Raw genomic sequence first — 17,643 nt, 5'->3', positions numbered from 1 at the left:
AAAAAAAAAAAAAAAAGGCGGCAAGCCAGAAATAAAATACATTCAGCAATGGTTTGGGGAAATAATTATTTATTTTAAATACATCAGAAGCTTTGTGTTAATGAAACCCCTCTCTCCCTCAGTTTTCATGAGCAACAAACATTTACCAGTCTCAAAACATGCAAAATGGCAAACAATTTTGGTTTCTTTTAATCATTCCCTTTTGACAAACATTTTTTGATTCTATAACACGAATCAAAGAAAACTTAAAAACTGATGTGCTGGATGTGCTTTGCAGTCCATATCTCCAGAATGATACAGTTACATGTATTAATAATTTATAATAAATTTATTAATACATTTGTATCAATATTACCTATTTATGTATTGGTGTAGGTTCAATGTCCCGGTTTATTACATAATAATAGTTGCTAATAGAGTCCCAATGTTGAGACAGAGGTTATTTTATATAGTTAAAAATAGAAAAGTTATCTTGCAATAGATTAGAATCTAATTTTAAAATATATACAGTCTCTGGCTTTTGTTCTGTAGTGTTCTGCTTTAGCTACACACAGAAAGCATTTCATTCCTATTATCCTAGATTTCATCTGATGCATAGATACTACAGTTGGTAACTTCAGGCCTTCACTTACCCAATTATGGAGGTTAAGATATTTGATTAAGCAGTACTGTCTTGTAGTTACTTAGTCTATTAATTTTTCAAAGCTTGCACTGAAAAGAAATGGCAAGGTCGCAAACACGTTACGAGAATTCTTTTCTTCCATAGAAAAAACCACCACCAATGACTTTTCAACAGTAAAACGTGACCAGAATTTCTTCCGTGCCACACAGAAGCACTTAGACGCCAGTGGTGTCTCAAAATAAATGTATTGCCTACGTCACTTTTTACCACTGAAAACTATTTCCAAGAAGGTGATTCATATTAGCAAAGTATGATGTGTTCAATTTTGGGGCCAGTGTACAGGAGGCTGTTGGAGGTGACCCACTGGTAGCTCCAAACACTGCCTCAGGTACAAGAGGCCATGCCTGGCTTCCATGCAAGATGAACCACGGGTGCTACTCATCTTGGGCTCTAGAGTTTCTGCTGGCCTTAGAGCTCACAATTAATGATATAAACCAATGTCTCTCACACTCATGTACAGATAGGAATTGCCTGGAAGGCTTGTTAAGCCAGGCAGAGCTGGGTCCCCTCCCCAGGGTTTCTGTTTCCTGAGTCTGGGGTGGTCCTAGTGAATTTGCATCTCCAACAAATTTCCAGGTGATGCTGAATTGGCCAGTCTTGAGGACCACCCTTTGTGAGCCACTGTCACAAACAATACTTGCCGAATCTCTATAGGATGACCTAGGTGCTATGAAATGGGTTACTCAGTAGCCCAGATGGACTGTCCCACACAAGTAAGGAACAGATCAGCACAGGTCATTTCATGTTCCTTTTTAATTCTTCATCTCCATCAGGTAGCTCTCCCTACTCGACATCTAGTCTTTGGCCACCTTCGAACATTTTTTTCCCTCCATGTCATTCCCTCTTACTGGAGTTTGGACAAATGGTTCATCCTGAGAGAGGAAACTAAAGATTGAGTTTTGTTAGTCCTGGCAAAGATTGCAAGATGTTCTTAGGCACAGACTGGTTAAGAACAACTAGAGGAAATGATCCTTCCTGGTACAAACCTCACCTTGTTTTTAAACAACAATGGGCTGTCCCACAGATTGGAGGGAACAGAGGTGGATGTGTGTCTCTTCACTCCTCCCCAAAGCAAAATGTCTGTCTTAAATTCTCTCCAATTCCAAAAAACAGGTAAAAGGAAATGCCAGAGTTTCTGACAAAGCCCTGGTTCTTGGCTCATCCGTCCCAGCAACATCACAACATTAAAAGGTAATGACCCATTATTTTTCAGTATCCCGCTCTCAGAAGCAGATGTCATTGTCCTAAGCAACACTGCCCTCAGAGGCTTGGTGTATTAAGCCTATTTTTAAAATTTCAGGACACGGAGTCAGTGATTTTCTTTCTCATAAAAGGAAAAGAAGACGAGGGTTTGATGAAGCGAGAGGTGATTTTTGACCTTATGTTGGAATTAGGGCCCACGCACAAGTCTTAGTGCAATTAATTCCAGGGCAGATGGTTGAGGAGACATTGACCTAGGTCACAAACCCACCAAAACCTTCCTGCCCTGCCGGGTGTCCCCAGAGACACTCCTCAGCCTACAGAACACAGACCTGAGGGGAAAGAAGAGGCGCCCTACTCCACCTGTGCTCTTGTGAATCTCAGTGTGGTGCACCACAGTTCTTCCTCCGAAGGTGCTTAGACTTTCTCCATCTCGATCTGCTGGTGGTAGTGCCGAGCCTGCCGCTGGCCGACGTTCAGCTTGTACACGGAGCTCTTATGCTGGCACCTGTGGTAGCCCCACACAGCCCCCACACTTGCCAGGAGCAGTAGCAGGCACAGGACCGTGACAATGGTGGCGATCACAGGGCCTCTGCTGAGGCTGGGACACTCGTCTCCCACACAGGACTCCAAAGTTGGAAGAAGCTCTGCCTCACTTGCACCTGGCCCAGGGCCTGCCTGTCCTAGGAAGTCCTCGGACAGCAGGTATGGGAAGCTGTCCTGGACCTCAGGAGCAGTGGTGTCCCCTGGAAGTGTGGTGGCCTCTGTGCTAGTTGAGGGGAGGTGGGTAGGCACTGGCTGGACAGCAGTTGTTATTTTCTCCAGGATAGAGTGGGTGAGTTCATGGGGCAGGGTGGCCATGGGAGACCTATCTGTGGTGAGTCTCCAAGGTGCAGTTGACTGGTACTTGGTTGAGTCACCATTCCTATTGTGGGGACCCTCAGGCTCAGACACGTTCATGGGTCCAAGAGCCAGAGCCTCCACATCTTGCATTTGAGATGGAAGAACTGAAGTATGGGTTATGTCCTCACTTGGTGTGAGAGTGGTGCTCCTGGGCTTCTTGACTTCCACAAGGATGGGCTGATCAGGAGTCACGAGAACACTTTCATCCAGTCCTACTGACCCAGCCCCTTTGTCCCCCTCATCCTCCCCTTCTACCTCCGCTTTCCTCCAAGCCCTGTCCGTCACAGGGTAGCCATCTAACCAGGATTCATCACTGCTGCTCACCACTGGGTCCCCTGCCCTGCTGTCATTCCTGTCCACAAAAGGTCCCAAGGGGCCATCAGTGCTACCGTAGGTCACCTTGGATTCAGGCTCACCTGGGACCACTTTCACTCCACTGTGGTTGTCTCCAGCAGGAAACTGCTTTTTGGTGTCATCATCCACGTCCTTTTCCAACTCGGGCTTGTGGAAAGTCTCAGCAGGAAACCAGAGCGAGTCCTTCTGGTTTAGTTGGGATTTTGGCCAGTCTGTGTGGACACTGCTCTCAGAGCCAGGCAAGCCTGTGGTTGGCACAAATGCTTGATCCCAGGCTACGTTTTCCTTCCCCACAGAAATGGAGACCAGCCGGTCTTGCTTTGGTGCCTCCTCAAAGGCTTCTCCCTGATCTTTGTCCTCTTCAGCCTCTGTCCGGGAATCTTCCATGAGCTCTTTGAATGACACAGATCGGTCATCAGGGAAATTATCTTCATAGTCGATAAGTGCCTCGGACTCCTCTGGAGGGAAAGAGGGAAAGACTTCATTAGGCCAAAGGCACAAAGCCAGTGAGAACACCATAAATGGAAATGAGAAGCACAAGGACAGGAAGAGAATAAATAATACTGTTACCGCTCACAGGGGACATGACTGTGTGTCATAGATAACCCCAAAGAACCTTCAAATAAACCATTACAATTAATACGTGAGTTTATCAAGGACACTGGGTCTACGTTCAATATAAAGCATCAAATATGTCTAGTTACTCACAATAAACAGAAAAAATGTAAAGGATGCCATTTACAAGTATGTGAAAAAAAATCAGATGCCTAAGAATAAATCTAACAAAAAGTTTGAAGGACTTCTACATGGGACAAGACAAAATATTCATGCATAAAACTAAAGACCTAAGTAAATGAAGAAATATACCACGTAATGGAAGGCTCAAAAGTTCAAGTCTGTTCAAATTGATCTACATGGATTTAATAGAGTTCTAAAAATCTCAGACAACTAATAAGCTGATGTTAAAATGTATAGAAATGCAATAGCCCAAGAATAGACAAGGCAATCTTGAAAAAGACCCGGAAGACATGCATTACAAGATTTGAAGACTTACTACAAAACTGGATTACTTTTTAAAACTGATATTGGCACAAGGATAGATCATTGGACTGTATTAAATTAAGAACCTCTGTTCATCAAAAGCCACTATGAAGAGTTGGGGAAGATATTTGCAATACATGTAACCTTTAAAGGACTTGTATCCAGAAATTAAAAACAACACATGCAAATCAGTACTAAATAGACAAACCACAGAAGAGATGGCAAGATGCTTGAATCGGTACATCACAAAAAGCTGTCCAAAGACTCATTACACATGTGAGAGGGTGTGCAACCTCACTAATAAGAGAGAAATGCTAATTATAGTCACAATGAAATACAACTGCACAGTATCACAATGGTATAATTACCAGACTGACGATAGCAAGTGTTAACAAGGATAGAAAGCACTGTTAGTGGGAGTATGAATTGGCACAACCGCTATGGAAAACTGGGCATTCCTACTAAGATTGAACATATGGGTGCAACATGGCAATTCTATTCCTAAATATACACTCAACATTAATAGTGCATACGGGCACCAGAATTCGTGTACAAGAAAGCTCATAATTGCCACAACAGGAAACAATAAGAAGGTCCATTAACTGTAGAACTGATACATATAGTACATCCATTCAATGAAAATCAATGAACATGAACCAACCATAGCTTTGCACAACCACATGGATGGGTGAGCCAAAATGCTGAGCACAATAAGCCAGGCAATTGTGGTGATTCAGTTACACAAAGTTTTAAACCAAGCAGAACCAGCCTATGCCATTCAAAGCCAGGATGGTGGCTACACTTGGAAAGAGAGGGTAAGGACTGGGTCTGGGTACAAGCAGGAACTTGGGGGTGCTGACAGCATTCTACTTTTTTAAATTTTTTTTTTTTTGTTGGTATATTATAATTACACACAATAGTGGAATTCATTATGTTGTGTTTGATCAGTCTCATTCCCCAGTACCCTCCTTTCCCTCTCTCTTCCCTCCCAACATAATAATTCTTGACCTGTGTGGTGATTAAATTTCTTCGTCAATATTTTGATCATCTGCCGATCTGTTGCCTTACAATTTATTGTAACTAAATTTTAAAAAAATCCATGTTTGATGTAGCAAAACGAAATTAAAACTCTGTCTCTCACCCTGCATGAAGCTTAATTCAAAGTGGATCAAAGACTTAGGCACTGGAACAGAGACCCTGTGTCTAATGGAAGAAATAGCAGGCCCAAATCTTCATCACGTTTGCCGAGCATCTGACTTCCTTAACAAGACCCCTAAAGCATGAGAAGTTAAATCAAGAATCAATGAATGTGGACTCAGTGGTAGAGCACGGGGTTTGAGCCTCAGCACACATAAAAATAAATAAGTAAAGACATTGTGTCCATCTTCAACCAAAAAATATTTTTAAAAAAGAACAATAAATGGGATGAATTCAAACTAAAAAGCTTCTTCTCACAAAGAAAACAATAACATGAAGAGAGAGCCTACAGAACAGGAGAAAATCTTTACCACATGCACCTCAGATAAAGCATTAATCTCTAGGATATATAAAGAACTCAAAAAACTTAACACCAAAAAAATCAATAACCCAATCAATAAATGGGCTAAGGAACTGAACAGACACTTCACTGAAGAAGAAATAAAATCAATCAACAAATACATGAAAAACTTTTAACATCTCTAGCAATTAGAGAAATTCAAATAAAAATTCTTAAGATTTCATCTCACTCGAGCCAGAATGGCAATTATCAAGAATACAAACAATAAATGTTGATGAGGATGTGGGGGAAAAGGTACACTCATACATTGCTGGTAGGACTGCAAATTGGTGTAGCCATTATGGAAAGCAGTGTGGTTATTCCTCAGAAAACTTGGAATGGAACCACCATTTGATCCAGCTATCCCACTCCTTGGTTTATACCCAAAGGACTTAAAATCAACATACTACAGTGACACAGCCACATCAATGTTTATAGCAGCTCAACCCACAATAGCTAAACTATGGAACCAGCCTAGGTGCCCTTCAACAGATGAATGGATAAAGAAACTGTGGTATATCTACACAATGGAATACTACTCAGCTTTAAAGAAGAATGAAATTAAGACATTTGCTGGTAAATGGATGGAACTGGAGAATATCATGCTAAGTTAAATAAGCCAATCCCGAAAAATCAAAGGTCGAATGTTTTTTCTGATATGTGGATGGTAACTCACAGTAAGAGTGTGTTGGGGTAGAAAAAAAGAATTACTTTTGATTAGGTAGAGGGGAGTGAAGGGAGGGAAGGAGGTGGGGGGAAGGACAGTAGAATGAATCAGATATTATTACCGTACATACATATATGACTATATGACAGGTGGGATTCTACATCACATACAACCAGAAAAATGAGAAATCATACTCCATTTATGTATGATGTATCATAGTGCATTCTACTGTTACGTATAACTAATTAAAACCAAATAAAAAATGCATGTTTGAAAATATGGATCTGCTCTTTGTAGAACTTCTGAGTTTCACTATACTACAAAGTATTCTGAATCAGACTGAGTAAGGACACAAGGCACCATACTTAGGAGACCAGAACATAAGAATTGCTTTATGCGACAGAATCATACAGGTCAAAAAGGTTCCAGAAAGTGGTATTCTCAGAAGAGAACAGCCCTTTAGTTTTTCCCCTCTCTTAATGGTCTTTGAAAGTCAAGTCCTACTGGAAAACACACTTGGATATTAAAATAGAGGGTTTCCCCATTTCACGTCATAACTTCAAAAGCACACAGTGCAAAATGCTCCAGTACCTTGGTCTACAATGAACACTACAGTGCCACGTGGTCCATTTCTGGACTCTGAAACAAGACTCATGACTATCTGTCCTATTCCTAAAGATCCTTAGAGAATAAGACCCTAAATCTTGCTTATTTAATGTCTTTTAGAATTGTATATAAAATATTTAATCCTTTCTGATAAAATTTAAACCCATTCAACTGTGTCCTCAGTCCAAAATGGAAAAGAATGAAGAGCAAACATTGCTGCATGTATGTTTTATGCTTAGGAAAGGACAGTCTCATCATTGTTTTGGGGGACTGTCTAACCCAGGTTGTCCTATTCACAAATTCCTAGACAAAAACTATCAGATGGCCGGACCATTTGACTAGCCTTGTAGAATTCCAACACAGAGTCCCAGTGCTGACTCTATGCACAATTCCTCTCACATTATCACTCCTGGAATACACAGACAAATCATACTGAATCCAGATGGAGATTTGAGAAGGCTGAGTTAAATCTTCCACCACAGGATAAGGTGGTTAGACTGCTTGCACAACTGTATTCACTGACTGGCTGTGACAGAAGGATTTCCAAAATGGCCACAGTTTCCACTCTTTTCTTTATCAAATCCTTCTATCATTGAACTTTGCAACTCTTCCCATCAAGAGGTGGGACCCCTTTTCCATCTCTGTAGTCTAGATTTGCCTCATCCCTTGTTTTGACCTACAGAAGGCAGTGGAAGTCTTGCATGCTTCCCTTCTCCCTCTTGGAACCCTGCAGGCTGCCTTGTCAACAAGACACTGAAGGATAAGAAACTATGTGCAGGAGAGATAAATGTCCCAACTGAGGTCATCCCAGACCAGCCAGCTCCAGCTGACCTGGAAGCTAACCATGTTCCCTTGACTGAGCCCAGTCAGAAGAACAGTCCAGCTGAGCCCAGCCCCAACTGCTAACCCAAAGATTTGGAGCCAAATAACTGACTGTTGTATTAAGTCACAAGTTTTGGGGGGGATGGTCTATTACATGGAAAAAACTAACCAATACGCTAGCAAGCTGCTTGAGGGAAAAGATCTAGGCATTGTATCCCTGAGTGGAATAGTGCCTGGCCTATCACAGGAATTCTTATAGATATTCTCGAGCCAGTGAAAAAGTAAATGATTCTGGGAGGAAAAGTTTGCTCAGACCCTGAGCTTCTCTTTGTCCCTGCCTCATAAATGATTGGAACCAAGACCTATTTCCAGCAGCAGTCTCCCAAACACAAAAGGACTATGTGACCACTTTCGAAGTATGAGGAATTAGTTATTTGTACCTGTAGTCCGTCATTACACCCAAAGACCCTCTGAAAAGACACCATTGTTGAAGGACTAGTTGAATACATGTATATGCTCATTGGTAAGCACCACGCACATGCACACACATGCACACACACACACATACACACTCTCTTTCGTGCTAAGAGCATTTATTTTCTTTCCAGCTTCTCCTTGGTGTCTTGGCCTCTAATTTAAAAGGGCACCCAGTAGAACTTCCTCCTCACTACTGGTAGATTCATTATAACAAGGCAGAGAGATGAATTTTTCATCATCAGAATTTACTCTTAATGCAAAGAAACTTGACTCTTCTCATATCTCACAGGTCATTTTTTGCCCCAAATCTGCTACATCCAGTTTGCTTTTAATTAAAAAAATGATTAAAAACAAGAGCTTTTCTACATACCAATGATAAACACCCTGAGAAAGAAATCAGGAAAACAATTTCACTCAAATATCGTAAGAAAAACAACAAGGAGATGAAAGAAAATTACAATGGAATAGAAAAGACACCGAGACAAACTCACACAGCCATAGTCATTAGATACTCAAAACTAGATTCCTATCTCTTACCCTGTACAACAATCAATTCAAAATAGACTGAAAACCTAAGTATAATACCAGAAACATTGCAACTAATGAAAGAAAACATAGGGAAAATCCTTCAGCATATAAGTACAGGCAACAATTTCCTGAATAGGATTCCTATAGCTCAGGAAATAATGTCAAGAATTAATAAATGGAATACCATCAAATTAAAAAGTTTTTGCACAGCAAACTGGAACTCTCATGCATTGCTGGTGGAAGTGTAAATTTGTACGATCATTTTGAAAACTGGTTGGGCATTATCTAATGAAGTCGAATGGACACACACCCTATGATCCAGCAATTTCCCTTCTATGTATGTAAACACAATTATAGGAAGTGCAAAATTATAGAGGAATATGTGCAACGTAGGCAGCAAACGACTACAAGAATATTCTTGTAACAGTCTCGAACTTGAATCAATGAAGATGGTCCTCAACAGGAGAATGGACCACTCCATGGCAAAGAAAAAGAATGAACTACAGCTTCCTGGAACACGGTTGTCTCACAGACATAACACTGGGCAAAGGAACCCATACACAAGAGTACATACCGTACATGTCAACACAAAGTTCAAGCGGGAAAAACATAATTTATGGTTTTAGAAGTGTGGAAAGTGGTTATTCTCAGGGAGGTTGTGACTGGAAAGGAGAACCAGGACTGTTCTTCTTGGATTACTGGTGATGTTCTGCTTCTTAACCTGGGTGATGGTTACCCGGGTGTGTTTATGATATGATACTTCCTTGAGCTCTAGAGCCTTGGATTTTTTTTAAATGTTCTGCATTCATGTTACCCTGAAATAAAATTTAAATAAACAATCAAAAGTACACACCATGTTCCAAGAAAAACTGGCACAGAATTTGGCAACAAAATGCCAAGGATGGAGAAATCATTCAACTGATATGCAGGCAGAACAGGCAAATCATACATAAGGACAAAAATTAAATCAGATTTGCCTAAAATTTCACCACAGTGAGTTCATTGGTAGAAGAGAAAAGAATAATGGCTATAATCTTTGAGGAGAAAGAAAATGTCGTGGTTTGCTAGATGTCATTCAATTTTTTTTTTTTTTTTTTGTGGTGCTGGGGTTGAACCCAGGCCTTGTGCATGGGAGGCAAGCACTCTACCAACTGAGCTATATCCCCAACCCCATGTCATTCAATTTTATGCTAATAGTAGGCATTCATTCTTCTTAGGAAGTCTGAACTTTGAAATATTTAAAAAATATAGAGTGTCATGTGATATTGTGCATGTGTTACTTATGTTAAACTGTGAACTAGTTGTTGCTCACATTTCAATTAAGAACTCACAGTCCATTAAAATCAGCATACTGTAGTGACACAGTCATATCAATGTGGCTCAATTCACAATAGCTAAGCAATGGAACTAGCCTAGGTGCCCTTCAACAGATGAATGGATAGAGAAAATGTGGTATATCTACACAATGGAATATTCCTCAGTCACGCAGAAGACTAAAATTATGGCATTGGTGGTAAATGGATGGAACTGGAGACTATCATGCTCAGTGAAATAAGCCAATCCCAAAAAACCAAAGGCCGAACATCCTCTCTGATATGCAGATGCTAACACATAATGCGGGGGAGAAGAATAGAAGTTTATTGGATTAGAGAAAGGGGAATGAAGGAGAGGGAGGGAGGATGGGAATAGGAAAAACAGTAGAATGAATCAGACATAACTTTCCTTAGTTCATACATGAACACACGACCAGAATAACTCCACATCTTGTACAACCAGAAGAATGGGAAGTTATACTCCATGTATGAATAATATGTCAAAAATACACTCTACTGTCATATATATCTAAAAAGAACAACAACAAAAGAACTTGCAGTACAGATGGACATTCAGCATTCTCACAAGGAAGTGCATCCTCCATTTGGCTACAAGGACTTCTGTTATCTATGGCTTGGAACTCCTGATTCTCCTGTTTCCATCTCCCCAGTAGCTGGGATTACAGATGTGGGCCACCACACCCAGCTTTATTACCTGTATCTTGAACAAAACCATTTCTTTGCTAATTAGCACCTGGAACACCTGAAATGGACTTCTATTGGTAAAAATGAATGGCCTATTAACTACCTTCATAAATATGAGAAGTAGTCTCTTGTGGTTAAAATGAAAGGTATGGATAATAGGGGGATTGGCTAGAAATATTTGAGAGATACTTCACAACATTAAATGAGAGGGTAAAACCAATCTGGAATTTAATAGTGCCTGAGACTTGAACAGTATGTGGTCTTGGTTTGGGACCAATGGGTTATGCAGCAGAACTGGAAGCAGCATCCATCCATCAGCATCCATGCAGAACAGGGTCATCTCTGTGGCCCTTGTACTGATCACACCCACCCTGCTCTTGCTACCCCACTCCCCCGCAGCCCAGGAACTTCCTGAGAATAGACATGCCCACTCTGCCTTTCTGTCCCCATGGTACATAGTATGGAGTAGACACTGCATAAATGCTTGTTGAATGAATAAATGAAGAAGTGAATATATGAGTGATGGAAGCCAGTTTTTATAAAGCTTGATTCAGTCTGGAGGTCCATTAGCCAGGGTGATATTCTTTTCATGTCAGAGGCAAAAAATGACAAATGAGCTGGGCAAGGTGGTACACACCTGTCATCCCAGGAGCTTGGGAAGCTGAGACAGGAGGATTGCAAGTTCACAGCCAGCCTCAGCAACTTAGCAAGGCCCTAAGCAATTTAGCAAGACCCTGTCTCTAAATAAAAAAATAAAAGGGCTGAGGATGTGTGGCTCAGTGGTTAAGTGCCCCTGGGGTTCAATCCCTGGTACAAAAAAATATGAATAAATGACCTTTGAGTTCCAGTACTGCGCATAAGCATGGTCTATTCAATTTCTCCTCCTGTATAATCTATCCCACAAGCTTTAGTATGTTATAAAGTCAAAAAGCACTTGGAATATGGGCAGGAGAGGAGCCATGTCCTCCATTCCTATCCTTCTTCCTTGTGCAAAAAACATTGGCCCACATGGGAAAAGTCAGCCCACTCGGGCTGTGGGCAGGCCTGCCTTCCCCTGGCCCCTTTCCAGTCAGCTTGAGCTGTGTGTGTGTGTGAGGTTCTGCTCCCTGAGGCAAAAACACTCCCAGACAGAAGCCCAGGGTCCTGAGTCAAGCTCTTCCTGTGTCCCCAGGTCTTCAGATTAAGTTCCTGGCTCAGAAACAGGTCCTCACTCTGTCTCAGTACTCCTAAGACCTCTGAGAAAAACGAGGACAATGGAGTGTTTACAAACAGCCTCCTCGTGGAAAAGCATCCCCAGCCTGTTTTTCTCCTCATAGGAAACAGCGAAATTTGTTACTCACTGAATTTCAACCAAAAAGTAAATCCTGTCCTCAAGATGGAGAGGCCCAGCACCTTGCCTGTGGAGGTGCTATTTCTCTCCCTTCCCCTTTGCTTTTCTGAGCCTTCGCTCTCGGACTCAAATCTCCCAGCAAGCCCTCAGCCCTCCTCCCCCGGGCTCTCTGGGGAAACCTGTGTTAACACAACATGAGGCCTCTGATTTAGACGAGCAATTCTAGGAAATGTAAGCTTTGTGGGTTCTCCTGGCAGAAACCAGGTTGCTTGCTGTGCATTTATATTTGATTGCTACTTTTAGACGCCAGGAGAACACAGACATAAATCAGGAATAAAGGAGGCTTTCCTAGCATACCTGAAGCCCTGGGTTGAGTTCCCAGTAACACACACACACACACACACACACACACACACACACACCAGGAGTAAATAGAGAAGGATGATCTGTGCACTGCAGGCTTTTCAGTTGTTGTTCTAAGTAAATTTTATGGTGTATTGTATATTTAAAGTGTACAACATGATTTCATGGGATACATTTAGATAGTACAACTGTTACTATTGTGAAGCAATTACGAACATACCCAACATCTCACAGTTACCTTTTTTTTGTTTGCGTTTGTAGCAGCTAAAATCTCTTTGTTTAATATATACAGTATGATCACATTACATATAGTTCTCATGTCTAAATCTGTAGACTTGAGCCTAGGGCAATGGCGTGTTCCTGTAGTTCCAGCTCCTAGGGAGGCTGAGGCTAGAGGATTGCTTGAGGCCAGGCGGTCCAGATCAGCCTCGGCAACCCAGAGACACACACATACACACACACACACAAATCTCTAGACTTGTTCTGCCTATGTGCCCTCCAACCTAGTCTGCTCTTGCCCAGTTTACACCTGCCTCCTCTGGTAGCACTGTTTTCTTCTGTATTTGAATTTCTTCATTTCTTTTAGAATATCCTTTTAGTTGTCAATGGACCTTTATTTATAAGCGATCCTGAGAATCGAAGCCAGTGTCTCACACATGCTAGGCAAATGCTCTACAACTGAGCCATGACCCCAGCCCGAATTTCTGCATTTCTCATCAGGGTGCTAGGTATACACGCCAGAGCCCAGAACCCTGGGGTTCTCCTAATGCTGTCTCTCCCCATCTTTTTCAAGTTATTGCGTTTTGGGAAGCTTCTTTTTCCCCTTCTGTTCTTGGCTCCACAGTCTTTAAAAATAGTAATTTTAAAAAAGACAACCAGACATACCAGAAATAACCAGTGGTTCAATAAGCCTCTGAACAAATATGGTAAGATTGACAAGGAACTTCTAAATTCGGTTTCAGTCTCATGCTTCATTCTATGAAAGAAATTAAATCCAAAAGATGGAGAAAAACAGAAATCAGAGTTAACTGAAGAAAATGAAAGAATGCCTTTAGAAAGGAGAAAGAACAGGAACTTACAGAGAGGACAGTTAGCTTAAAAGGGGAGTCATCCTGAGGCTCTGTGCTCCTGGGAGTTTTGAGGCCCCAGAGGAATCACATCCATAAAATGTAGTCTTTGGACCGAGACATGGTTTAAATCTGTATCCTTCTGGCCATGAGACAGGCAAGTCACCAAACCTTCATATACCTCAAATTTCCCATCTGTAAGTTGAAGCTAGCCATTTCTACTTTCAGACTTGTGAAGATTCAATGAGGGAAAGTATGAATAACTCCTATCATAGTGAGGGGCACAGGAGACTTGGGGATGATGGGAATGCTCTCTATTTTGGTTGTGATTTCATGGGTGTTGACACCTGTGATAACTCAGATAATTTTTTTATTGCAAATGGGTGCAGTTTATCATATGCAAATGAACCTTAAACAAAGGTTTGTGGCGGGGAAAAAAAATCCCCAAGAGACAGATGGTGTGGAGCAAGTGTTTGGATTATGATCGCTCTCTGCTCAGTGCCTAACTGGGGGATGTGTCTTGTTTCAGTGGCTGTCATGGATGGGAAAAAGAAAGGCTGTATATTTATATTTGTTAATGGACTGAGAGTTGGTGGGGCTGGTAGAGGGCAGTCAGGCTTGGTGACGATCGCTTTCCTGATACTACTATACCAGAAGCACACACAGAACTTACGGAACTTGAGGTGGAAGTTCTCAGTGGCCTGAGTCAGTCTTAGCGCTCCGTGGCAGATGTCCCGTGGTGTTTTCCAGGTGGAACAAGGGGTTGTATCATGGAGGAAGAGTCCCTGAGTCTCACTGTTGAGGCTGCCTGTCTTGGGCTCCTCCTGCCATCAGACGTTCTCTTCCACTCCAACCACACAGGCAGGATGAATGGCCCATCTCCTGGAGCCAGGGGCCAAGGCCACAGGACCACCAGGTATTGGAGTCAGGAGAGAGCACAGGTGTTGGGACTAATGACACGTTAACTAACTCAGGCTGACTCCTTACTTCCTGGTGAGTGAGCAAGATCAAGGTCTCAAAGGTGGTTTCAAAAGTTAATGACGATAAATCGGACCACAGCAGGGATTGGTTATCAACAGTTCCTCAACGAGATCAGCTCGTGCTTGCCATATAGTCCTATGGGACTCTCGCCTGCGTGAACCACCCCCCTTGCTGACCTTTAAGCTGATTGGTTCCCGCCTAGCCTCCACCCTACATAAAAGCAGTGTGACTTCCTCAGTAAACGAGTTCCTGCTGTGACTGGTCTCCCTGACTGTCTGATTGTCCTCCGCCTGGAGGGTTGGGTGGGTGTGGTCAGTCGGCCCTACCTTTCTCAGTCTGGCCTTGTTGGGGACTGTCCCCTACCCTTGTCACTGGCCGAGAAGAGCAAGGGGGCTAAAGATCCCGACACACGGGTTGGGGAGATAGCTCAGTTGGTAGAGTGCTTGCCTCTCAAGCACAAGGCCCTGAGTTTGATCCCCAGTACTGCAAAAAAAAAGGATCCCGACACACAGGTGTTGCAGACAAGGTGAGATGGCAACAGGGCATGAGAGTGCTCTGAACGCCACCTTAGACAGGCCAACACTGGGACCATGTGACCAGGCACAGAGACTGTTCCGAGGGGGCTGGTGGCCAAGGAGAAAACATGGCTTTGAAGATGAACGTGGGACGTGGCAGGATAAACAGCCCACAGGAAACCGGATCCGGGATGGAAATCCAAGGCCTAAGTGCTTAAGGAGAAAGCAACAGGATTTTTCTGTAATTAGGGCAAACACCCACTATAGTTAGATACTGAGTATACGAGAGAGGTATGCCAGACATTTCCTGCTGCCAAGCTGGGAATGGAGACCAAAAGGAAGATGTGTGGGTTGGAACGTAGAACAGAAGACGAAATGGCCAGATCCAGACCAGGGTACTAGAGTCCAAAGCTAGAGACATAACAACAGAGGGGAGAAAATGGAAGGTAAAGTAAGTCCTCACCTATGTACATTAGTGGCCAAGGTTAAAAGAACCCCAGGAACCCTATGAGGTAACTATGTGATAAACAGGACTTATTTTTTCTTTTTTTTCCCCCCGTGGTACTGGGGATTGAACCCAGGAATTCTCCACCACTGAGCCACATTCCTATCCGCTTTTATTTTATCTCGAGACAGGGCTTCCCTAAGTCGCTGAGGCTGGAATGCCTCTACCTCCAGAGTAGCTGGGATTATAGGCGTGTGCTGCTGCCTCATTTTTTCATAAGAGCAAATGAAGGCTCAGGAAAGTGAAGAGGATTGCTCTTTCTCCCCTTCTCTTATGATCCTTTCCATCATCATTTAAATAAGCTCGAATCTCTTAAAAATAAATCACGTTAAAAATAACAAAATTAATCAAGCTAGTAAACAAAACAAAACTCCATAAGCTCCTTGGACCCCTACTCTTCTTCTAGTTATACCCTCTGTGTCTTCCCTAGTTCTATTCATGAACAGTGGGAATTCGAGAGCGAGTTGCTTGCCCTGGGCTCTTGTCCTCACCCCACCTGTCAGGTCAACACACACTCTTCAACTTTTCATCTCTTTAAATCCTCAGGAAACACACCTTCTTTAAAAGGTCACCTTTGGCAACACCTCTATTTTCAGCTTTCCCTGCTACCTGGTCATCCTCTGCTTCACTGTCTCCTTTGAGGCACCTCATTACTAGTGTTTCCATCAGGGTTGGGAATGTTTGACTCAACTTTGTGCACATAACACTTAGGATCCTGCCAAATGATGGGATGTGGAATGAGTGAATGGATGAAGAGCCAATCAGCTAGTTCATATTCAAACCAAAGTGCATCCAACGGCAATCCTTGTCTGACCCTTCCAGAAAATGACCTTGGTCCAATTTGAAGCGATTCCCTAATTTTAAAAAATGTTGCTGTTCACTTGAAAAGATCAATATACACAGATATTCCTTAGAATGACATAGAGACTTTTAAATGTCCAATCTACACAGCAATGAAAACTGTAATGGTCTGTATAACTCGCCAAGCGCTGAGGCCAGAATTCCTGCCCAGCTGCTGGAAGTGTTCAGAGCTCTGCATTGCGGTGAGAAAATAAACACCATTTCCAACACACAAAACCTGCATTTAGTTCTCCATCTGCTGGGCCAGTAAACAACTCATTTGGCTGGGGTGTGGCACACGGCTGGTGCGACTTCTGCACCTCATGAGAACATCAAGGATCTCAGGGTGAGCACGCTGCTAGAAGAGTCCTCAAAGTGTCTACCTAGTGCTTGTCCCAATCTGTGACTTTTCCTTACTAGTATGCAATAAGGCAAGTATATGCACCAAGACAGTTTTTAGAAGCTTTTTTTTTTTTTTTTTTTGTACCAGGCATTGAACTCAGGGGCACTCCACCACTGAGCCACATCCCCAGCCCTATTCTGTATTCTATTTAGAGATAGGATCTCATTGAGTTGTTTAGTGCCTTGCTTGTGATGAAGCTGGCTTTGAACTCACGATCCTCCTGCCTCAGCCTCCTGAGCTGCTGGGACTACAAGTGTGCACCACCACGACCGGCTTTTTTGAAGCTTTTGTAGCAATTTGAAGGACACTTTTGCCTATTTACTGTAACATAAACAATGATAAATGTTGACCAGGATGTGGGGAAAAGGTGCACTCATACATTACTGGTGGGACTGCAAATTGGTGCAACCATTATGGAAAGCAGGATGGAGGTTCCTCAGAAAACTTGGAATGGAACCATCATGTGACCCAGCTATCCCACTTCTAGGTTTATAATCAAAGGACTTAAAATCAGCATACTATAGTGACACAGCCACATCAATGTTTTGCAGCAGCTCAAATCACAATAGCTAAACTATGGTACCAACCTAGATGCTCTTCAACAGATGAATGGATAAAGAAAATATGGTATATATACTCAATGGAATATTACTTAACCTTCAAGAAGAATCAAATTATGGCATTTGCTGGTAAATGGATGGAGCTGGAGAATATCATGATAAGAGAAATAAGCCAATCCCAAAAAGCCAAAGGCCTAATGTTTTCTCTGATATGTGGATGCTAATTCACAATGGAGGCGGCTAG

The 17,643-nt window shown here is 42.4% G+C and overlaps 1 protein-coding gene across 1 annotated transcript in view; it reads right to left on the bottom strand.

Moving 5' to 3' along the window:
- Positions 1-2: 2 nt before the first annotated feature.
- Positions 3-17,643, bottom strand: part of SUSD5 (sushi domain containing 5) — a 50,049-nt gene continuing 32,408 nt past the window's right edge. Inside the window, exon 5 of the mRNA XM_079113987.1 lies at positions 3-3,597. Coding sequence (XP_078970113.1) covers positions 2,300-3,597 — 1,298 coding nt within the window. The 3' untranslated portion in view covers positions 3-2,299. The remainder of the gene's footprint in view (positions 3,598-17,643) is intronic.

Source organism: Sciurus vulgaris (genome assembly GCF_902686455.1).
Source record: "Sciurus vulgaris genome assembly, chromosome: 16".
Lineage (NCBI taxonomy): Eukaryota > Metazoa > Chordata > Mammalia > Rodentia > Sciuridae > Sciurus > Sciurus vulgaris.
The sequence above is the reverse complement of the archived record's forward strand: the minus strand, read 5'-3'. Positions and strand labels throughout refer to the sequence as shown.